General features: G+C 35.5%; 2 protein-coding genes across 5 annotated transcripts in view; one reads left to right on the top strand and one right to left on the bottom strand.

Moving 5' to 3' along the window:
* Positions 1–2,998: 2,998 nt before the first annotated feature.
* LOC117107280 (40S ribosomal protein S26-like) lies at positions 2,999–4,686 on the top strand. The gene is made up of 4 exons (XM_033248912.1): positions 2,999–3,020; positions 3,385–3,606; positions 4,029–4,162; positions 4,552–4,686. Exons 1-4 carry the CDS (start codon positions 2,999–3,001, stop codon positions 4,585–4,587), a joined length of 414 nt encoding a protein of 137 aa, XP_033104803.1. The 3' UTR covers positions 4,588–4,686.
* A 1,537-nt stretch (positions 4,687–6,223) lies between these two features.
* Positions 6,224–25,561, bottom strand: part of LOC117107249 (protein piccolo-like) — a 63,298-nt gene continuing 43,960 nt past the window's right edge. For all 4 annotated transcript variants that reach the window (XM_033248871.1, XM_033248872.1, XM_033248870.1 and 1 more), the window contains 5 exons: positions 24,671–25,249; positions 19,699–20,631; positions 15,082–15,538; positions 13,661–14,400; positions 6,224–13,018 (listed from right to left, as the gene is read on the bottom strand). In XM_033248871.1, the coding sequence (XP_033104762.1) occupies positions 11,378–13,018; positions 13,661–14,400; positions 15,082–15,538; positions 19,699–20,631; positions 24,671–25,249 (4,350 nt within the window). In that variant the 3' untranslated portion in view covers positions 6,224–11,377. The remainder of the gene's footprint in view (positions 13,019–13,660; positions 14,401–15,081; positions 15,539–19,698; positions 20,632–24,670; positions 25,250–25,561) is intronic.

Here is a 25,561-nt window from a genome sequence, read left to right on the forward strand (position 1 = left end):
AGAATGAATAAATAAATATAAAAATAAGACAGTAACATCCAATCAGTAATTAGGCATAATAAAATATGAGAAATAAGAAATGTTCTTATTATGCCGTACATGGGGATTTCAAGGGCCCCTTCCCCATTTTTGGAAAGTTATAGGGGGAAAAACAGAAAGAAAGAATTTATTTGATCGCCCAAAACGCCTCAGCAGTTATTTGCGGTCGTCTACAAAACAAATAATTCCGGATCCATTAGGGAAGTGTTGTCTCTCGATCGCCCCACCCCCTTTCGGACATCTCTGGTTCCTCCTCTGCCATATAGTAAAGAAATGAAAATCATCATCAGTTAAGTTGCGTTTGAGAGATTGTGCGTTTCAGACTTTTTCTCTAATAAATTTGTCAGAGCCATATAGGCCTATGTAATGAGTTGCGACATTCCGCGCCTCGGTTTGCGAAAGTCACAAGGTGTCCAAAGATGCAAAGTATACCGTATGAGTTAGGTACATTACACAGTATTTTCATATGTTTAGTTGTGTTTATGATGTTTAATTAATAACTATTTAGTATCAAAAGCGTGATTAAATACGAATTACGTGAGAAAATATAATTGGAACGTTTTATGTTCGCCTATTTTAATCTAATGACTGGAAAGACCTGCCTTCTTGTTAAAAAAAGTTATGTTTTGCTCTTTACTTTAAGCCTACACAATACTGTATCAGTTTATATAGTTTGGCCCACTTGTCCTATAATATTTTAATATTTATAAATGATAATAATAAAATTAATTATATAACATTTGTATAGGGCTAATATTCAATTTTAAAGAACATCAATCTAGATACTCTATTATTTTACAGGATCATTGACATTGGTAAAGCCAAGGCAAAAAGTAATGACTATTCAATATTGGACTGCCAACACTGATTAGGCAAGAAAAAACGATACGGTACTAAGACCAATGAATTGAGGAGACAAAAGATTGCTCGTTACTTTTTAAACAATAGTTTCTGACGGTCATAATTAATTGGTGTACTATCAATATGCGAACGAAAATGATGCGGCCCACTTGACATATACCGGTATTGTAGTAATATTTATTAATATAAATAATACTAATAATAGGAGTGATATTTAGCAAAGAAACATTAAGTATGAAAACATAAAGACATGGCTCGCACATTTTGTCCCTAGTAGTCATAGGGCCTATAAGTTGGTAAAACGAGAATGTGGATAAAGATATAGGCCTTTTTTATTTGATTATGATCTCGAAAATCACTTATTGTTTCTCTTTGCTGTAAACCCGTAAAATTCAAGGAGAAATACTGTACTAGGATATTTTGTCTATCATTATCGCTTTTCCCACACAAATAAATAGCATGAACAACATACAAAGAATAATATAAGAGTCGACTAAACAAAATGCGATAAATTAAGACAAAGTTGGTGAATGGAGACCAAACTTAGACAACTTTAACTAATCTTAATTATATTTATTATATAAATTGACTTATCAGATAGGCATAAATAATTTATATTTGCTGATCTTCATATATCATTTATTTCGCCAAAATAACAGGAGCCACAAATAGGCCTGTCACGCCAAAATTGGTGCGGGCTAAAATCGGTTTTGGCCTATATGGCAGGATTGCCTATAGTATGTTTGGTATGTCTCAATAATACCTCCATGGTAATAGAGTAACTTGCCAAAATTCGCAATGACTCTGAAATTTATTCTCACATACTGCCCCCATAGTTGTACTACGAGTGGAACAATACAGAAAACATAACGTCGTGATTAGTTAGGCCACTGGAAGAAAACTACTACTACACCACATCTGAATCTGATGCATATAGGCCTAGGCCTAACCTAGGCCTGGACGTTTATCGGTAATCGTGCGGTTTTTACAATGAATTATTTTTTTTAATTTTAATTATTTAAATATTTATATTTTCCATGAAAACTATTTAGTAATTAAAACGTATTTAAATTAAAATTATTATACAACGAACTATTTTGTGAGTTGGTATCAATCCGCTATCATCTCTATCGGTCTTTTTTTTCGTGTGCAGTGAAAATGGTGAGGATGTTTGTTACACGTGTGGGCATTATTTTTCTAAATAGGAAGTCAATCGGCGATTTATTAAGTGAATAAGTACCATTAAAAGACATTAATAGTGTTAAATATCTATTTATGACACTTACATATGCTGCCTTGTTTAATTTCACATAAATAATGAGTATTTATTTTACCGTATTTCTAAGCCCCACCTCCATCCATCCAGCAGGCCAGGGAACCCATCGCATTTAGGCGCCTATCTAGGCTAGGCCCTAGTATCTAACCAAACTCTACCGACAGTAACTAGGCCTTACTACAGTATTACTCGGCTAGGCCTACAACTGATGTACTCTAAGCTTAGGCCTATGCTAAACTAGTGAAAATATATCCAGCCCAAGAGTAATATTCTAAAAATGGCCACACAGACAGATCAGTTTAACTGTGTAGGGCCTAGGCCTTTAAACTGTACAAAATTCTTTTTACAGTAGGGAAGCCTAGGGGGCTTAGGCCTAGCAAAAGAAAAGAAAGTACAGTAGCTGTACTTAGTTTGAAAAAGCTACAGTAAATGTCATTACGTACGTCCAGGTTGTAGCTGTAGAATAGTAGGGTGGGTGATAACATTGGTAATCTCTAATAAGAGTGGATTTTAAGGATAGGCAAGGGGTTAATATTAAGATGGGTGAATGGCCATGAAATTTGCTTTAGACTGGGTGGAAAACTTCAAGAGTTGGTGGCGCCACCCACCATAAGTTATAACTACATCTGTGTATGTCCATTGCTGTTGTTAAAGGTACTTTTCCCAATCGCAAACATCATTCGACCAGAATCCAGATCGACATAATGAACTTCACCAATCGCACCATTGTTGTAAATAGATACAACCTTTATATTACAGTAGTATGGATACATTTTAAGTGCCTAACAGCGATTTGGACACTACGTAAAGTTGCGTAAATTTATGGTTGCATGTATATTCACAGGTATGAATTTTAGTCGGATTGTAATGCTGGTAATTTTGAGTATATATAACCTAGGCTAATCTCCACATCATTTGCTTGTCACAATCTGCAATGCTAAACTTGAAAGATGATGTCATGCACATTCTGAAACTTCAATGGGTGACGGTGACGTATTATGCCATTTACCGTATCCCTAGCCACGGCATTAAACAATATATTTACGTCATTGATTCTTGATCCCAAACATGGTACAGTATATGGTAAAATTTGTACACAGCATTAAGTAGAGAACTGTAGGCAGGTGTGTAAAAATTGGTATGGTAGTACATTTTCTTTCTGGTGTTGTGTCATCGCCAATCAATATGCCTTATTTTTGCTTCATGAGTTCTTTGTTACTCACAAATTTATATACTGTACTGTTTTTTAAAGACAAGCAAACGTAGGAATCACGGCCGCAACAAGAAGGGTCGTGGACATGTACGGCCTGTGCGCTGCACCAACTGCGGACGGTGCGTACCAAAAGACAAGTCTATCAAGAAATTTGTCATTCGTAACATCGTAGAAGCTGCTGCTGTTAAGGATATTGAAGAAGCTAGTGTGTACTCTGGTAAGTAGGTTAAATGGATGTGAATTATTTTCGCCACCACGCTAATTATTTGCCATCGGTTATTAAAGTGTTTGATGATGTAGCTCATTAGTTGCAGGATATATTGTATTGGAACGCTGTTAAAAAATTCATATCAACTTAATGATGTATTTCACTTAATTTTCAGATTTATTATAAGTCAATTCTCTTTTAAAAACCTGCACGCAGACATAGAATATAGTTGCATTATTACAGGCTGCTATGTTCATTTCAATTGCAGGGACATTAACTCATTGGTTTTACGTGCTTCACGGTTTTACTTCAATAACTACAGAAGCCCCGTGACCATTGAACAACGATTATCCCTATAAATACCATGTAACTTCTTGATTATCAGTAATGTATATTATTGTAATGGCTAAATTATTCAATTACAATTTCAGTATATGCCCTTCCGAAATTGTATGCAAAGTTGCATTACTGTGTTAGCTGCGCTATCCATTCCAAAGTGGTTCGTAACAGATCCCGAGAGGCACGACGCGATAGGACTCCACCACCTAGATTCAGCCCAAGAATGGTGAGTGACTGTTCAACTCTTCTGTATATAATGACCCATACGACAAGTAATGATTATCCTGCACACAGACATAAACATAACAGTATTATTATCTGGTTGTTGTGTTAATTAAATTGCAGGGACATTAAATCTTTGGTTTTTCGTGCTTTATGGTTTCACTGATAAAACCTTGTAAGCCCCGTGACCATTGGACAACATACAATCTAGAATTTATTATGAGGGTAACACGGTCACTAACCTAAAATTGTAATTTTATTATATTGTCATAGCCTGCTGTTTTGGGGATTTTTGCAAACAAGGGTTCTTCCATAGCTTTAAGTAATGCTAAGGTCTTTATTCTGTTGCAGATGTGAATGTGTATTTAATATTTTATTTCTTATTTATTACAGATGAATCAACAGAACAGACCTGGACCCAAGCCATAAGTCTGTTATATCACACAAGACTGGCCTGGACAGAGGGAGGGTTGCTTGATACAGAAATGTCATTCTGATTATAACTGATTAAAATTGGTAAAAGTGAAATAACTTTGTGACTGCTTATTTCAGTGTGTAAGAGATCACAAGAGAAATAGTATAGAAATATTAACTGCTCATGAGGGAAAAGGTAAATCTATTGCCCTGAGGTGATGTGGAAAAAGTAGCCTATCTTCCAGAGCGCCTGAGGGAAGATAGGCTACGGCCTTCTTCACTTCACCGAGGGGCAATAGATTTCACCATTCCTCGAATCTAGAGCAGTCAATATTTGTTTTATATACCTCATACATAGATTCTATGAAACCTAAAAAGTTACATATTGCCTAGCCTAGGCGGTCAAAGAGTGTGTCTAGCTTTTCTTTGCTCATTTCCTCAATTTCAACCTATCGTCTTGCAATATATGACTATTGACATTTAATTTGTCTTTTGGTGCTTTTGCTATCAGCTTTGTCAAAAAGTATAGGCCTAGCTAGTCCTTCATCCAGGAACTCCATAACAGCCTCCATAATTATTGTTTATCGTCTACTTGCTGATTCATGGTGCAGTAAAGGGCCAATCTCTTTCTTCGTAGAGGTCGCAGTCTCCTTTATTGTGAGTGCGATTGTGGGGGTTTGCACCACACGACAGATCAAGAAAGTACTATTTTTCAGGGGAATAGTACTTTTTATTGCTTGCTTGCTTAATGAATCAAGGCATATAACAATCCATAATAATAACCCACCTACATATATAAACAAAATGACATGCAATCAACATATTTATTTATTTGTCGATTTATTACTTAAAGAAGGCATTTTTCATGTGATTGTGGTGTTGATAACCCTTTGTTGAATTAAGGGCCTGCTTGGTAATTTCCCTAATGCAGAGCATTGTTCTAATTTTTATTCAAAATAAGTATATTTAGTATAACTTTTGATGGTTCATCGACCAAATGTAGCTACGACAACCAGCAGGGGTGGCGCCAGGATTTGCCCGAGGTTCCCGACAAGAGAAAGAGTGCATGGTCGGGCGTCGCTCAAAATGTCTAGAAATGGAGTCTACTAATACTGATGTGGAAAGTACAGTACATATAAATCTTATTTTCCCCACAAACGAGGAGGAACTACAGTACTACTAATTCCACTTTTATAGAACTATCTAAAAGTTTTAAAAATCCAGCAAGAATTCTTGACAGTTCAATTGGGACATGTCCACTTGCAATGCCTCTTCATGACTTCCTTTGTACACACCTACGGGTGCTTTAGCTCCATCATCTTTAAAACATTGTAGCCATCCTGTGATTGGTACACATGGTGCCCCCCCCCCCCCAATGTTACTCGAAAATGTAGTTCATACACCACATCTACACTTGCTTCCTTTATGTTTTAACATCAAAATGGGTTAGAGAAGTTAGGTGGTGTTATTCATACTTTCTATGAATTGCTGACGTGTAAAGCTGGAAGTGGATAGGGTTTAAAATTTTCAAGTGCCTACATTAAGCTTAGTAATAGTAACCCACCATAAAAAAACAAAGAATAGTAAGCCAGGGATGGATACAAACTCATAAAAATTTACATTTTAAATTAAAATGCAGACCATGTTCAAATGTGTTATACACTGTACACTTGGTACAAATTTATTTTCAATCGCAGTCAAGGCACTTCACATACAAGAAATCATCTTTGAATAACAAAGATGATACAGAAAAGTAACTGCTGTGGAACATTACATCTAGCATCTTAAAATACTTTATATTATTATACTATACTAAATGATTACTTAGCCTCCTTGCTACTGAAGCTATACCAGCATTGAATTTGTTTTAAAAATGTATAGAATTCAAAACAAGAATACATCTCTCTTAATGCAATATACTGTACAATCTAAGAATGTGCAATTTTCGATTTGTAGAATTTAATGTTTACTGGCCTTAAATTTTTAAAACTAAAAAATATAAAAATGGTTTGAATGGACATAAAAAATAAGTCATGTCACCTCTGGAGGGATAGAAATAACTGGCTTAATTATGCTAAAGTTATTGGCCTGCAATTGCTGGTTATACCTAAATGTTTATTTTTGATGGTTTCCCCCCATTTAATAATTTTAGTGAGTCCACATGCACCATTAAGCCTGATGAAAATGTCAACTAAACTGGATTGGAACAATGGACCGTACTTCTCTAGAGTCGCAATCAAACTTTATAACTGACCAATCCAAACAAGCACATGTGATGTCCCACAAATGCCTTTGTGTTTGTGTATATTTTGTGGGACCTTAGCAAGGTCTAGCCGAAAGATGCAACACGCGTTGGTATGATGCATCATAGAATATACTATACCATATTATAAAATGGGACTCTGCAACCAGGAGCATGCTTGATGTCAAAATAAGTTATATTTAAGTTTGTTTTTTTAAAAATTATGCCGCATTTCAAATTGACCAGAAAGTTGCAATGAATTTCACATACAACACCATATCAATGGAGGTGGTGACACTATTTTCTTGCCATAATGATGATCTGATTCCTGCAATAGAGCCTACAGAACAATCTGGTACAGGTGAATCAGGGGAATGTCAAAACAATTGTACAAAACTAAAACACGGTCATACAGTGTATTTCTACTGGGACTGCTTTGTCCAATTTATTCTTGCGAGAATTGTAAACATTAGGGGGATAGGTAAGATAAATGAAATTTGTAAATACATTACAGTATTGTACAGGTAAATATGAGAGGGAAAAGGTACAACAAACTAGAAGGGTGGTGATGGGACAATGTAGGTACAAGGGGGTAGGTGAGCCATGGGACAATGTAGGTACAAGGGGGTAGGTGAGTCCTAAACGTTTAGGACAAATGGAATTTAAGAGGAAGGCTGAGGAAAAAACAACTAGTGCTGAGAGGGTGGGGTTGGCATGACCAGTGCCATAGGAGATTGTTAACATCATGGAGAAGTAATTTTCATGTCTTAATCAAACATCTAAATACATAAGGAGCTCTTTACCCCCGAATCCCACCAGGGCTCTGCCACTGTGGACCCTGCTGGGGGGCTTTGTTTGTCAAAGGATCCCAGCTGTCGGGTCCCCGGGGCCGCTGGATAATTATACTGAAAGGAAATATAAACATAGGTCAAATAGACAATGGAATGCCAATGAATTATATGAAACAATCAAACATTATATTCAAATAGTTATGCAAATCTGTTATGTACAACAGCAATGTTTAAAATTGATTTAACCAAGAATACATATCTAAGGGTAGATTGAATTTCAATCCACTGTACATCATTCAGGTTTAACATAAACCCCATATTTTTTCAATTTATACAGAATAAAATTGATAATAATTACAATGACTATGTACAGATTTTTAAAAACATCATATACAAAGAGATATTTTGCAATGCGAATTTGCAGCAAATTCAACTATACAGCAGAAATTATTGCCAACATGCTAGCCGTAACAGCAGCTCCTATTAATTTTTGATCTTGGGAAAAAATTGCCATACCAACCCAAGTAAAACTGAATGAACCCATATGGTGACCTCCATTACTATATGGTGACTATAAGGAGGGGAAGCGCCCTATACGCTCATTAATTTTCAAATATATTTGTCTGTATTTTTAATTGATTTTGCAAGCCCTTTGCTCACCCCTCTTTAACTCCCCAACCCTCCAAACTATATGCTTGGTGATTACCATGGAAATAGTCTATTTGTATACTAAAATAACAACAGGTAAAAATTAACCGACCAGTCATGGAGTATCCAAACAGAACTAATCATAATTAAATATTTGGGATTAGTTTATATTTCAGTTGATGAAAACCGCAAGATTACGAGGGCTGTTTGTTCAACTATTACACAATAGTATGAAAGATTTATCTGTTATAAGCCCTCTCCGAAGTACCAGTTTGGATACGCATTATAATGGGTAACAAAGAATTGAGTATGAAATTGTTCCAACTAAGATCCACCATTAAAAAAAAATATATATATATATATATATAAAAAAGCAACAAAAACTTGTAAGATATGGATTTGATTTGAACCTAATTTAGTTGTTTAATTGTAATATTAGGCCTAAAATTTCCTGATGATTGTGGAAAATTTAATTATGAAAATAAACACTGAAAAGTAAAAATATGTGACTAACCATCCATATTTTTAGAAAAACATTTCTTTTGAGGTATGGCATCACAAATTTGTAAAAATAACCTGAGGTTTCTGGGGACTTGGGACTCTATCTATTTACCAGTGGCAGATCCAAGGGTGGCTCCCCTACCCTGACACCCCCCACCCCCACCAGCGACATCATAACAGATTATGGCAAAACCAACAATAGGTAAGGAAACACCCTTAACCCACCCTGATAAGTTCTGCCCCTCTCAGACAATTGATCCTGAACTGCCTTCCCCTTGCACACCCCATCCGCCACTGTCTACCCACTACATGTCAAGTATTACGTATTCTGGTATTCTCTAAACCTACAACAGATAATTTTGTTATTTCTACAGTACAATGATCGTAATCTATAGTCTGATTACAGTACTTCCCTATACAAATCAGGAAAAACATCTGTTTACCTACATCTTAAATTGTTTTCTTTAATTGATTATTTCACATTTACATTGCAATAATAAAAATATGAAGTATTTATCAAATATAGAAGACACTAAATAATGTTTAAAATTATTCTTTACATTGTTAAAATCAAATAATATCTAGAAGCAATAAATAATTACCATTGCATACCATTCAATGTTTAAAGATCGAAAAACTCCTATCACTTATAAGGCCAAATAACAACAAATATTCATTATTGACTTTTTGACTGAGTAGCCAATTTTCTCCCCTTTTTTTTTGAAGAGAACGGCCACATGCCCTGTCATATATATCTAGGCCTTATATATGCCCAGGCACATACAAATACCAATTGCCTTTTTTCTGTGTGTTTTGACTATTGAAAAAAAAAAACAAAAAAAAAAAACAGGAATGAAGGGGGAAATTTTTAAAAAGCTATGTGATATGACATCATGAATGATGACATAATTAATGTCGAAATATTGAATCCCAACACGATGGCGTGTATTTCAATATGACATCATCATGCCCATATTTGGGTATGGGTGTGATATGAAATCATCATGCCCGTATATGGGTGTGATGTGACATCATCATGCTCATATATGAGTATGGGTGCGATATGACATCATCATGCCCATATATGGGTATGGATGTGATATGACATCATGCCCATATATGGGTACAGTTGTGATATGACATCATCATGATCATACATGGGTATGGGTGTGATATGAGATCATCATGATCATACATGGGTATGGGTGTGATATGAGATCACAGATATCTGTTACAAAATTTGATAGTGTGGCTAGAGACTTAATAGTATCTAACTTCACATTTATTCTTTTTTCTAAAATGTTTTAATGAGCAATACCTATGGTATTTACATATAAACTGGTGAAATAATTTACAATTTTATATTTATCATAATTTAATAAAGCCTTTTTATTTTCTTAATATTAATTATTATTTTTTTAATTGTAAATTTAAATTATCTATTTGCACTCATAAGCTCATGCTACAATGTATGTTTTTTAGATGTATTATTATCATATACATTTGATTTAGTAGGAGTACAAACATAAGAGTAAGAGATTCAAATAAGGTATTTATCCTTATATGTCCTTATTGTTAAGTATTTTATGGTCGAACTAAAAAAAGTTTTAGTTCGGTGTTCATACAAAATACGATCATTTTGAAGGGTGTTTTCTCACGCACACATATATAATCGGTTTTTTTTTAACGGAATCAAACCTAAACATTAACTTTAAAACACATTTGTGTTCTATCTCAAAATCAGTTTTCTTAAAAACAAAACCGGATCACAACTGACCTCTAGTGTTAACAATAATTTGTGTTCTATCTAAATATCAACTTTCTTAAAAACAAAACATGATATAATGTACAGTATATATACTATTCAAAAAGTTTTTTTCACATTCAAACTACAGTACTGTGTTAAAAATACACCAACAGAATATGTCAATGTTCGAAATTTCACATTTATGAATACACCTCAATTCTTGTTCTACAAAATAATGCCACGTAGTTTGGAAAACACAATTTGTATTACTTATGTTCGATAAAACAGTAACAAGTAGCAACGCTAGGATATGAATTGTCCTCTATTGGCACCACCACTGGGCGTAACTACACGAATACTACTTAGAATATAGTCGAAAAGTGTATCGAAAATGTATTATTTACAACATTTCTGTTGCTGTTATCTTCTTTTAAAATATTTTTAGAAAAACCGCCCACAGCAGCTGCACTGAAAAAAAAAAACTTTCAAAGCTTCTCTCAAAATTTCAAATATAAATGAATAGAGAAAAGTACTAATTATTTCAGAATTTTAAAATTGTAGTAATAATAATCATTTTATTTAGAATGATTCAATTTTTCTCTCAATTAAAAATATATTATCTATTGGGTCACGTAAATTATTTTGGCAAATGTAACATTTTTTATGCTGAGTTGAACAGTTAAAATTTGACTGAATGATAGCATGATAATGATAAAACTTTCAGTTTTTACTATATGGGTCATACACATGACAACTATTTTAAGATTAAAGTTAAAAGCTGCATGAAAAATTAATTTCAAAAATTGCATATTCATTCTCCTGGTTCCAAAAGATAATTTTGGAACTATTTTTGTCCAACCAAATTGGTAATACTATTCAAGCTGAAGCTAGCTGTATGCTTTCTTGCTTTATAACAGCAGCGTTTACTTTATATTGTTCCGCCTCAGCTAGGTGCCTCATGTCATCTTCTATAACGGTTTCGGGCAACTGACCGTTTTCACAAGTTTTATCGTTGCTACACCTAGGTTCTTCGATGATAACCTCTACTGGTTCTGATTTCACGTGGACACCACCATTGGTATCACCAACATTGTTCGTAAGTGTCCTGTTCTCTCTTTGTTTACTTCCCCGGTCAGAATTCTCTTGTAGCCACTCTGTATTTTGAACATTATTTAAATTATTTTGGGCAGTAGTCACCTGAACATCGTTGATTGTACTACCTTGGTTAATATTATTGATTTGTTTATGCCTGCCTTTTGGGCCTCTGTGGAATTCATGTAGATCTCTTTGCTTATCCAGTATCGCACGATCTTCCATATTTCCTTCTCTTTCTTGCATATTTCTCTGTCTGCTTTGCATATCTGCATGCTGTTCATGCATATCTCGCTGTCTCTCTCTTTCTTGTATTTCTCTCTGCCTTCCTTTTTCTTGTATATCTCTTCGCTGCCTCTCTGCCAACTCTTCTTGCCGTTCATACATTTCTCGCTGCATATCTTTTCGTCGTTCTTGCGTAATTGCCTGCCTTTCGAATGCCTCCCTCTGCCGCTGTTGCAGCTCTCTAAGATTATCTTGCTTTTCTTTCAACTGTTGAGCTGTTGAATGAACTGATATGGTTCCTCCCTGATAGTTTATCTGACATGATTGAGATATTGATGGGGCAACAGTTGCCCGTGGCTGAGCTCTGACAAGATTAGGTAACGGTAAGCTGACATTTATTACATCTTTGGCAGGGTATCCAGAGTGAAACTGCAAATTTGAAATTGTCTGCTGGTTTGTCCGTTGTGGTGGGTGACCACTGCGCAGTAACTGTTGAACTGTTACTGAGCCAGATCTTTGTGCATCTATTCTTTGCTGTTCTTTTTGGATAAGGTGAGGTGGTGGTACCATGTGTAAATATTCTTCAGGCCTTGGTGGTCGTATAGCCTCTCTATATAGTGAGAGATCACGATTTGGTATTGTCGATTGTGCTGGGTAGCTCCTTGGCGGCCGGACAAGCTGCATAGTACCAGGTCCTGCGGAGGTATACTCGTAGGAGGTGGGAGGAATTTTAGCACCTCTGCTGATGGAGTACAATGGAGAGTTGTCCACCAAGACCATTCTTGCTCGTGCTTCACTTTCAAGCTGTGACTGAGTATAGTAAGGTTGGTTAGTGACGAGGTCTGCAGCAGCTTGTCTGCGAGCACCCCCTTGTAGGTATCTCTCAGGAATGAACCCCTCTCTTGTAGCGTCGCTAAACGCTTCCCTGACTGGTTCCCTTGTGGCATGCCGCGCATGCTCTATGTGGCTTGATAAATCTAAGGGTATTGTACTTTCAATTACTTGGCCTGAAGATGTCTGAGGTCTTGTCACTCCAACTAAATTAGACACAGTTTGCTTTTGACTGAGGTCCAACGGGGTCGGTCTGTCTGGCGTTTCTGTTGATTTGCTGCCCCCTACTCTCAAATCTAAGGCACTTGTGTATGCTGGTTTGTTTCTCTCATATCGCATATCAGAAGTGGAATTTAAAATCCGCCAGTTCTGAAAAAGGAAAAAGGAAGAATAACATTATAAATAGAAGCACATTAAGAATTAGACACGACATCCGTGTAATATCAAATTTGCATCAATATGATGATGTATGAATTAAAATGTCAATAATTCATAGCACTATAGATTGTTCAATTGAATTGATAGAGATTATTTTCCTCTCATTTTCTACTACGGTATTCATTTCAGGATACGTAAATTAAGCAATTTTATATAAAGTATAATTACTAGGTGATAGGACAAAATCTTGCTATAGTTTAAAAATTGTTTTCTCATTGGAAAAATTAAAGTTGACCAAGTGCTGGATTAGAACATAGGACCCATGAATTAGAAGGTCATGCGAAACAGCGATAAACTTTTTTGGCCTCATATCGGAAGATAAGGGGTTTAGAGTCTGAGCCAGAAAAATGTATATTCCCTTGGGAAAGGTAGTTTTTCCGGCTAATCACTTTCCACCCAAGAAGTAAAAAGTAGGTACATACAAGGTTTCAAGAGTTTTGAAACTCTGACCATCAGGTTGAGAGTACGAGCCTCAACCACTGCGCCAAACGTTTATTGATAGACAGACAAATAATAATAATAATAGCACAATTAACAAATATATTGTTGGGGTACTCATAGCCTATATCTTACCTCTTGCATATTTTTAGGTAATGGTGAAGACATTTCTGAGTCTGTATCAGCTGACTGAGTCTCCACGGAAGACAATGACACAACATCATCTCCAACTGGTTTTGTACTTCCCTCAGCGCTCTCCGACGGATACTTCCCAACCCCTGGATTGCCGGGAGTCGACTCCTTCTCTCCACGGATTTCTGCATGCCTCTGCGCGGCAAAATGCAGCTCCATTCCATCAACACTATTACAGATAAAATCGCAGTTCGGACACTGAATAAATGTTATTGTTTTCCCCTGACATACACAATGAAAAGCAATAGGACGCGGGATGCCATCTGGGAAAGGTTTAGTTGGTTGACCGGGAATCATATACTGCGGCTCAGGTTCTTTGTCGTTACCAACTTTAATTGATGAAGATCCTGCGCCACAGTTTGTCCCAACAATAACTAATGTCTCTTTGCCGGATTGATCAGATTGCTTTTCTCCGCGATATTGTCCTGGTAATGCTTGGTTATTCATCATGTTGTCCACCATCACAGCATTCTTTTTCTTCCTTGGTCGTTTTGGTACATTCGAAGGGTAACCCGTCATCACCATGCTGATGTTGCTCATTCCCGGTAACATACCAGGGTTTAATGTCCTCACCTCAGCTATTTTAGGAACTGGGATTGATGAATTGGGCATTGTTTCAATCCCTTGGTATCGTACGTCATTACTGGCTGGCGGCTGTATATGATTTTGAACTCCAGAAATATCTAAAAAGATAAAACAATACGGCAAAATTACATTTCAAAAATACACTAGTAATCACCACCTTCTCAAATAAAATAGATTATATCACAATAAGAGTTAATGTATTCTCAATGTACTATTTCCTTTCCATACCTTTATTTTGGTTGATAATAAATATCATTTTATTCAGGGATTTGATGCTGCATACATAGGATGTTACTTTTTCTTACCTACATAATTTTTGAATTTTTTTCATTTTAATTTGACACATTCAGTGGAAAGAAATAAATGCCAATTTTTACATGCAACAAAAAAATCCTTATTCCATTCCACTCACTGATTAATCAATAGTGTTTGCCTTCTATATTTAAATTTAATGAAGATCTACTACTTCTTTTTGACAACTGCTGTGCTGTTTGCAAAGCTAGAAACAAAAAAAAGCGTCTCTCAAGTAATCAAGGTATATCTCTGTGTCCCAAAGATATGCTTATGACACTATGTTTGGCAAAATCCTACGCTTAGACATCTGAAAGACCAATTCAGCCATACCAAAAAATGAGGTTGTGAGGAAGGGCATTTAAAGCTATTAAACTGAATTATTTGCCTTGTAAAGCAATAAAAATATATTAGTAGTTTTCCGAGCGAAACCGTCACATACAAAAAAATAAATAAAATGAAAAATTTTTCTAAATAATTGAGCTCACCTGTTCTAGGGATAAATGCTTCAACTGGCATTCTCTGCAACGGCATCATTTGGATCCTAGGGAATCCACCTGGAACAGTTGATGGAATGAATCCTTGAGGAATGCTACGTGTGCTTCCTGGGTACATACTCCTAGGGGGAGGTACTCCAGGTATGATGACACCAGGGGGAAGCTGGCTAGATGAAGTCATATTCCCCGGCGGTCCGTTGGATCCCACACAGCTTATTCCACCTCCTGGTGTTTGAATCAGAGGAGGGGGACCGCTGATTGACATGTGTTGCTGGTCTTGACGACGGAGTTTAAGTAGAGCTCGTATAGTTTCGTGTTCTTGGTGTGTTCGTTCTGGCTGGGGTGACTGTTGGCTTGAATGAGGGGACTGTTGGTTTGACTGCGGAGAAGGTTGGCTAGACTGGGGGACTTCTCTTACATGGCCTGTGTCATTGTTTGGCAATTCAACCTGATAGAATAAGTTTATAACTGTATAAATAATCATCATTATGGAAATAAAAGTCAGTAATTAATAACAACAACACAACATATTATTTATAATTACGTTTATATTTTTGTTATTATTTTTGTTGATTATTGCTACAAAAAACAATATTACTACTGTACGGTATTACCAGTTGCGGCACCAGCTACTGAAATTTGGGGAGGGGGAAAGTAAGAAGAAAGGTAACATTTGTTTTGGGCGGGAGAAATATGTGAAGGAGAAGGGGGGGGGTGGAGCAATATGCTGTGGTGGGCATAGTCCGAAAAAAATGACAATTTAGGGGTTCAGAGGCTTATTTAATCAATTTTATAGATAAATAGTCTACTAATATGTAGAAAATACATATCACTTCTTTTTCTCACTGACGAATTGTGTTTTTTTTGGGGGGGGTGCGAAACTGGAGGGGGAAAGAAAATTATCTAGGGGAGGGAAATTCCTCCATGCACCGTGTAGCACTGCCAATGGGTATTACTATATACAATAAGAAAATGTTTTCAAGTTACATCCTCTATGTTGAGCTGATAAGCTTGAATGACAACATTCCAAATCTGAACCTCTTACTTTGTATATTAAGCAAATTATTATATTTCAATTGGAAAAGTATTAGAATCAGACAATGTTTATCTTGCCAATTAAGTAATAGATGAATAAATTATACTGTTCTTAAGCTTCGTCGAGATTAACAAATTTTCTTTGACAAAAAAAATTGTTGTATGCCCATATAAAGTCATGAGGTGCCTATATATGGTCATGATGTGAAGTCATCATGACCATATTTAGGCATATGTCACATATTTTGGTCAAATAAAATTCATAGTCTGGACAGGGCTTTACGCTCTGACCAGATTATCAAATTTTATTTGACAAATAAACTATTGTATACCCATATATAGTCATGATGTGATGTCATCATGACCATATTAGGCATAACACATATTTTTGTGGCATGCTTTATAGTCAGGGCTTTATATTCTTTAAATGGCCCATACAATGTTTTAGTTAAAAATGCTCACTTTTATGGAGACCATACTTTAGATGGAAATTTACACTGAATAAATTTCAAATTTAACAGATAATTGTTTGTATAGAACATAATTGACATTTATTTACATAAAATTATTGATTCTAATCTACAAATAAAATCTTAAGAAAACTACAGGATTTAACTATTTACATCTTTGTGATTTAACTTTCAAGTGAAAATATTACTATTTAAATTTCTGCTTTCCCAGCAATGTAACTATGTTTATTCCTCAAATATCTGACTTAATCGGTTTCATATTTTCTTCTAATAATATACAGCATTTTGAAATGTGAAGATTCTTGCTACTATATTCTGAAAAGAATTCACACAGGACTCGACTTGTAAATCAACCATTGGCGACCTTTCTGCTTAATTGTATTCACAACACAAACTCAGAATGAATGACGCAAGCCAATGACGATATTTGATAAATATTACAAGTGCACTTCGTTTGAAACTAAAAATAACCATTTTGTCCGCTGCCTCAGAGCTATGTTACCGTAGCAGCACCGCAAATATTCACTTAATGTGCCAGACTTGGAATTTACTAAATTCATGTCGAAACGATGCGTTGCTATTTTGATCACCCAGACATCATATTCAGTGCCAAGTGACGGCAAAGACAGTTGCCAGGCCAACCAGGAAATGTGACAAATCCCCTCGTAACTAAATTTGCAATGCAAGGAAAATTTCCTAGAAAAGTGTTGAGTTCAAAGAAGTGATCTTAATGTATATACAACGGTTTCTGTCAAATAACGTACATGAATCTGACTTGGTCATAGTTAAATGCCTGTATTGACGTCAACTAACAAGTTTCACAAGGAGCAGACGACAAAATGCTACATTTGTGAAGTAGGTCACAGACTTATTAACAAGTTTGCATTAAATTTGAATCACAAATCTTGTGAAATATCTACTATTAATTCAAATAAGAAAAAGAAACTGACAAACCAAGAGACTTTAATTTGTATGCTGGAAATGTAAATTAAAATCTAAGACATTGGAAGAGATGAAATATTTGAGAGATGCGATATTGGTCTATAAGACGACTCACTCCATGCCTACTGTACATGCTTTGTAACTCGACTGTTGATTGACCAGAATTTTCTCAAGCTAACTATAACATTGCTTCTATAAACGCCACAAAAATGGTGAAATTATCATGAAACCAGAAAGCCAACAAAAGGAAAGGATAAATTAAAAATCTCTTGAATTACATGAATGCAGCCTTATTTAAATAGAAAACATATGCTATGAATTTTTATTAAACTATTTACATTAGTGAGCTTCAGGTTTTTCTAACATGTTATTACAACACGTTATTATGTGTTATATATGTATTTCAATGATGCTACTGTACCCAGGAAAACAAAATCATGGGAGTTGGTGAAGTCAATTAGAGAAACTTGAATGTTTCTAGCTACTTTAATTTTCTTTTTTAACATTTTAGAATGTTGATTGGATTGGATTGGAATTGTTCGGTGTCAACACCAAGGATAACCCAAGAAATTTAATCGGGAGACAGTCGCCTAATCTTTTCTGAAACATGTATTGCATTCTTCGAATGTGAATGTATTCTGCAAGTCTTCTTCAGATTTTGTCATTTTTTCCCTTCCTGTTTCAATTGTTTATCAATATTTTATTGGGACCCCAATAGAAAACAATCCTTTTTTAGGATTAATTGTCCCGGTATTGCGTTGTCGATGGATTTGAAATAAAAACAAGAAAACAAACAAACACATGGGACCAATGACATAAACGTCTACAAAAAACGGTGCGCTAGTGAAACTTTCAGCCCTCCAGCTAAAACACAAGGAGAGAGAAGCGATGGGAATTAAACCAAATACCAAGAGATGTATTATGCCTTATGAGTCATGGTCAACAATGGGAGGGGTTAAGCCCCTTGCATCCCCCTCCCCTAAGACTGCCACTGCTCCTATAGTTACCATTTCCGTTTTTTTTCAATGCAACATTATTGAAATGTCATACAGCACTATAGAAATTTATCATTATCATTACTGGAGTCAAATAAATGTTATGACTAATGGTATGAAGGCTTAAAATAATATTATGTTTTATCATAAGGGTCCAATTAGAGCTATGATATATTATTGTTTCAAACAAAATTGTTTGGATGGCTGTCTTATTAACATGAATTGTGCATTTATTAATTCATTATTGTTGCTTTTGTCAGCAATGATATAAAAAAAAATGTACAAATGTCATTTACTGCCGGATGGACAACAAAGAAATATGTCTTCTACTCTAAATTAAAAGCATTATAATTTTTTTTCCAACCCCTATCCCTAACAATGGTAAATAACTTTGACATTATTCATACAGAAGCTTATTAAAATTGTAAAAAATGAATATACTATTATATACTAGGGAAAAGGCAGTTTGGCGCAGTGCAAACTGTTTTTGCAACCTCAAGGTCGGGGTTTCAATCCTTCGCTGTACATTTCACTTACTGTGTGTGTAGACAAGTATTACATGAATACCCTTGGTGAGCCCCAAATGTAAGAGTTGTAGAATAGGATGAGGTCACAGAAAATAGTACTGTACATTATGTGGTTGTTTTATGCGCCTCCATAGCTATCGATGTTTTGTTTACGATTTTATCTGGATATTGGTAGGAGCCTATGTATGTCTCCCTTAGGCTTTCCTTTGTTAATTTGAATAGTCCTTTTATCACACTTTTTTCCCCCAGATTTCAAGATTTGTTGTTGCTGTTTGATGTTTATGTAAGAAGGCATTGAACTTAATTGCAATTCAACTTAGTGTGCTATGTGAATAAACAAGGAACAATAAACGAACAAGTAACAATCTCATAGGTAGTGAGTTCAATATTGTTACATTTATTTTGATGAAAATAACAACTAAGGTGACGATGACAACATAAATGTGCCCTCTATAACCTAAAAACATATCTTTAGAGTGGTGATAATACTGTCGAAAACAGTGTTGATAATAATGATGATATTGATGATGATGTGATAATCACAACAGCAATGATAGATTATGAAGCACTTGATAATTCATAATGAATTTATAAATTATAATATATTATTGAAGATACAAAAAAAAATTTGTATCTTACCTGAGGAGACCTACTGCAAGGTGTCGCTAGGCTCAGTATCCTTGGCGGTCTATGCATAGCAGTTGGCATCTGCAGCGTTGACATATGCGGAGGTGAGAATTTGTCTGATTTAGCGTGATTAGGGCTTGAAACTAACCTCCTTTCTGGACTTGGTGAAACATTGATGCGGAGAGGACTTGACGCTGATGTTTGGCTGACTGAAGGCACAGGAGAAGGAATCAAAGAATGATAGCCTGGACTTTGAGGAGAGTGGCCTAGAACTCTTGATGGTTGACTGACAACCAAGTGTGGAGATTGTGGTTCCGGATGATGTGGAGACATACTGGTCAACTGCTCTACAGTTGATGTGTTAGGTGATTTATCAGACTGGTTGTTGGGTACAGGAGGGGTTGAGGGCACTGGAGTTGAAGTCCTGGAGAGCGGTGCTGAGCCTTTTGGTGAGGCTGGAGGTGTGGCTTGTGCCAATGGTGGTCTGGGACTTGGCACTGCAGGTGATAAAGGAGGCTTTGAAAATGGTGATACAGGATTTGACCTGTACGGCGACATCGGTGAACGGGGAGCAGGCGATGTTGCTGGAGATCGTGCCGGTGATCTGGACCCACTTGGTGACTGTCCAGGGCTTGGTGATCGTCCATATCTTGTACGAACATACTTTGAACCACGAAACAGTTTCGGATGGCAAGAAGTTGGAAATTTCGGGACTGGAGTTGGTAGTGCTGGTCCGCCAGAGTCTTGAATCTTTTTACATGGCACACAAACAACCATGCCAAAGAATGCAGTTTCTGTGCCATCTGCAATTATTTGCCTCTGGCATATAAAACAACGAACACCTCCAGTGCTTGCTTTATACTGATTAATGTCTGGTTTCTTAAATAGGTCTTCATTTGTTGAAGCTGTTTTTGAGCCACTTTCTTCTTGGGTTTTATCATGTGGCTAAAAAATATGACAAAAACAAAATTCATGTAAGTAAAAAACATATCAATTTCAACTAGAGTATTTATATGATGAATTTATTATAATTATGTAATGTACATAATACAAATAAAGTACATGATGCAGTGTTGGTGACAGTGAGTGGGCACTTTCCCCCATCGGACAGGCCTGGACCCCGCATGGTTCAGATCCCTCTGTCAGATATTTCAGACCCCCTGTCGGCAAATTTCTGGAGCCACCACTGCATAGTGGCACTCTTAAAAACAAAACAAAAAAAAATACATATGCTCATAAGCATCAAACTCTGTGCCAAGTCCTCACATAAACACTAAAGCATGACAACATTGGTCTAAAGTCAAGTTCACTATGGGGGAGACACTGTGCCGACTATAACTGGCCAACAGCATGAAATGTGTATGCAACACATTGTCTTTAACAACGGTCAATGAGCAGATGGCGTCGCATTGTTAAGTGCTCACAGAAAATGAGATGGTTTTGTTGCACAACCATCATTGATACAGTGTGTGCCTAGTGTTAGAAATCTACCTGCATTTGAAAACGACACACATGAGCCATGTAAGTTATTAATTATTATTATTATTATTATTATTTCCATCAATTTATTTTCATCAATTTTTATTATAATTTTAATCATTTTGCATGACAGTAAAGAGAATAAACATTCTTATTGTTGAAGTTGAACAAGAGATTTGTAAAAAGTTATTATCGCCAACGTCTTATGACATGATTCATGATGATGATGATTGTTGTAATTATTAGTACTGTATTATTTGGCATTAGCATTAGCACTAGTAGTACTACTGTTATTTGGTTACTGTATTATTATTATATTATAAATGTGTCCGTTTCTTACCATGGGATCATAATGTTCACACTATAAAATATTTTTAAACTTGCATCGCAGACAAATGCATTTGCGTAGGTTAAAACTGTGGGGGCGTATTCCATAGACCAAAGATTATATAGGCTTATTTACTACATAGCATTCACAATATATCCTTCTAGAATATCAGATTGCCATTAACAATAATGCTACTAGTATGAACATTCAGTCATCCATTACTTTGCTATCAATATATAACTCTGAATATTATGCAAAAATTAAAAAGCAAATTATTTCAAAATTAGAGTTCTTGGAAAGGATAATGACAGCATGTACGTACTTACGATATTAGTGAATACTATTAACCTTTTTAAACCAGCTATAGACTTCGTCATCACCCATTAAATTTTCATTAATTTTAGGAGCTTTTGGAAATAAATCAACCTTTAAATGTCTCTAAACCCAGATGAACTACGTTAAAAATATTTATACAAAATTATGATGGTGATTATTTATGTACCTACAAGTACAACACACAGAATGATAGTTAGTACACACCTAAAGACGGATGAAAAGAAAGAAATATAGCCAAGGGCATTAAGGGCATTACTTCTGCTCGCAGAAGAAAAATGGTTTTAGTACGGGGGAAATCCTCATTTTAGGATTCATTTTAAGTACAATACTGTATTATGTCCATCATTGATGTTCTGTGTATGGGATGATATTAGAATCAGGCCTAGAAAAAAATGTTTGTGCCTCCAACCACGAAAGTTGTCTCGATAAAATGCTTCCAGCACCAAATGTTGTCTGCACACTATATAGCCTATCAGCTTATTTATTTATTTTTTCCCCCCGAAATGCCTCCGTAACATTCATGTTGCCTCCGACCTCCGGTCACAGACTTTTTGCACCCCTAATTAGAACACGACCAGGAACTAATAAAATTATTCATGGAATTCTCAAACTTGTTTTTTTCTTGAAAAACACACCAATATTATGCATTGAAGATGTAATTACATGGTTATGTTTCCTGTATATCTATATTATGTAGTCTATATACATAATATAAAAATAATTGCAGCAATAATTAGATATTTATTTTGTTATTTTCAATATGTTATGTATATTGTATGATTGCTATGAATTTACCGAGGGACGAGGGATGCAATATTTACTACGTAATAAGTTTGTGTGTTATATGAGAATATATATATTTTAAAACTGCCATATTGATGAAGAGCACTCAGCCGCCCCCTCATTTTTGCATCCCACTTGCGGAACTACAGGCCGTTTACAATACTTGTTGTGACCATCTTTACACAATACTATACTTTAATCATTGGATGACCTTAAGTAGGCAGTGTGTAGGTTGCACCCAAATTTTCCATTGTTTGTTACACTGTACATGACTATTACAATTGCATCCTGAATGAGAAGTTTGTATTTTCAATATGTCACACACCTTGGTTATATTAAGTATAGGTAGAAAAATCATTTTTTATTGATTCCACAAAAAAATAATTGTATCTAGACATGAAGCATAAATACATTAGCACCATTATATTCATATTCTGTTTTATCTAAATTGATTTACAGTGCATTGAGAGCTTGCTTGTGTGCGTTATTATTTATTATTAATACAATACAAAACATTTTTTTAATCATTTTTTTTTTTACCCTGAGGTACTTTTCCCACATGTCACTACTATTCTCTATGCTAGTGATGTTTTCCTCAGATGACGAGGAGGAGGAGTATCATGTGTGTGGATAATTGGTATTTCATTTCACTTTCTCGTTCAACCATTACTGGCCATTATTGATATGAAGATACTGTAGGCTAAAGATTTAGTACATTGAGGTCAGATATCTACCCCAAGACTTGTTTATATCAACTTTTCTATGTTCTTTTTGTTTTTTTGGCCTCCAAACTGAACTGTATCTAAACTTCGGTCAACTACCAGTATCAATTTGTGGTACTGCTGCAAAAATCCAATAACAAATTAAATACTGCACTTTATTTTATGGTTCAATAAAAGCTAAAGTTAAGTTTAATGTAGGGGTAGTTAACCTAGCGGTGGTATTTTTAGGAAATGTTCATATCTGGCATAAATTTAATCCCTTCATATCTGTTCAGAAGCTGTTACACTCTCTTCAGCAGAAGAATAATAATAATAATAGTTCATTCTTATATAGTAAGCAAGCGCTCAATGCACTGTAGGCCTACATAAAAAACATAATAAATACAGGCCTCCCTCCAATTAAAGACCACTTATGGGACCAGGGTTTTCACTTAGCAGTGGTCTCTAACTAGAATAATAAAAATAAAAGTGACATTTGTTAATTTGGGACCACAGAAAAGTGGTCTTTTATTGGAAGTGGTCCTTAACTGGAGGGGTCTTTAATTCAAGAAGAGATCTGTATTTTCATTTCAAACCACTTTATTTCATATGAAAATAAAAAAGGAACAAGTAAAACCTCAGACTCTTGCTTATTTTGAAATCGGGGGAAAAAAAGGTTATTTTTTTCTTTTGATGACTGTTCATTTGACTACATTACAAATTTTATGAATAAAAATAATTTTTGTTATAATTTTATTGGGTATGCATGGATGCATGTGAAAGAATGAATGATCAACCATTTTATCTTGATCAAATATAAGGAGGGGTTGGCAAGAGGTAATAGAGGGTGAAGTATGTGAAACTACTGCGTAGGCGTGCCTTTGTTATTACTGTACTTTAGTGAATATACAATTTGCCTCAGGCGACGGAGAAGGAATACTTTGAGTGTGTATGTTACTTCAGTTTTGTTGGTTCAATCCCCAACGGCAATTTTTATACCAATAATGGGTGAAGGATGTAATACAGTGTTCCATTTCAGATAGGTTGACCCCTGTCCAGGCTTCTGATACACTGTCTACCCCCGTACTTGATAGTTTGTCTTTTTTTATTGCTACTAGCTCTTTTACCGATTCCCGCCATTCTGAATAAACTTTATCCGAACTCCGGTTAACTACCAGTAACAATTTGTGCACTGTCGCAAAAATCAAATAAATTACTGTATATAGTGTACTTTACTTAGTGGTTAAATTGTACAATATAAGATAAAGATGATTTTAATGCATATACAAGGGTAGTTAACTTAACAGTTGCATTTTTTGGAAATGTTATCTGCAACATAAAATCAAATTCTTCATACCTGATCTATCTGCAAAGATGTAGTAGCATTTTCCCCACTAGATTCTGAAGACTCTTCTTTACGCGACTTTTTCGCCGACGGTTCATCTGAGTATAATTGCGTATCGGGTGAACCTGTTACCAGTGAATTCTGAACTCGTTTCAAGGAATTTTCTTCTTTGTCTGCTTGCGCTTTCTGAACTGTTTCCTTTGGTAATGGGATTTCAAAGTCTAGAATAATGGGTTGTATTTTGTTTGTGGGCATCCTCTCTGAGGCAATACCCATCCCAGGTATCTTCAGAACTTCCTGAGTCTTTTGTTTATCCGTCTTGTTGACTACTATTCGGTCAAGCACAACGGCTAATTGCTTTTTCTTGGAACGCTTTGTTTTCTTTTTCTCGTCACTATAAAAACTAGCGTCAATGTTCTCAGGTGCGGTATGGGAGAAGCTAGTGTTAATATCAGATTCGACCTCGCTGTCTGTTTGACTCGGGCACTCGCTGACGCTTGATGGGGACCACGTGATCGAGTTGTCGAGATTCTTGTGGCCATCTTGACGATCATTGTGGTCTATATGCCAACTCCCATTCACCGGAAAACACTGTTGGCGAAAGAAAGTCATATTCAGCAATAATGCTCAGATTTTGTCAAAAGTACAAAAGAAACACTTACAGTCTATGGTAAAATTTGGAATAACATTAAAATTTTATGTAAAACATTTAATTGCTTATTTAATAATTTTGCCAAGAAATTTCAAGTAAATATATTTAATTGCCTTTTAAATCATTCTTCATATCTTTTTATATGCAATGTGAAGATAAAACAAACTTGCGTTTGATAATGAAAGAATTTTTTAAAAGTGTGTGCTAACATTTAGATTAGTATTAGTAGTAGATGGGAAGGTGAGGTAAAG

Source organism: Anneissia japonica, unplaced genomic scaffold, assembly GCF_011630105.1.
Source record: "Anneissia japonica isolate Jap-2015-1 unplaced genomic scaffold, ASM1163010v1 scaffold211_len1577895_cov191, whole genome shotgun sequence".
NCBI classification, from domain to species: domain Eukaryota; kingdom Metazoa; phylum Echinodermata; class Crinoidea; order Comatulida; family Comatulidae; genus Anneissia; species Anneissia japonica.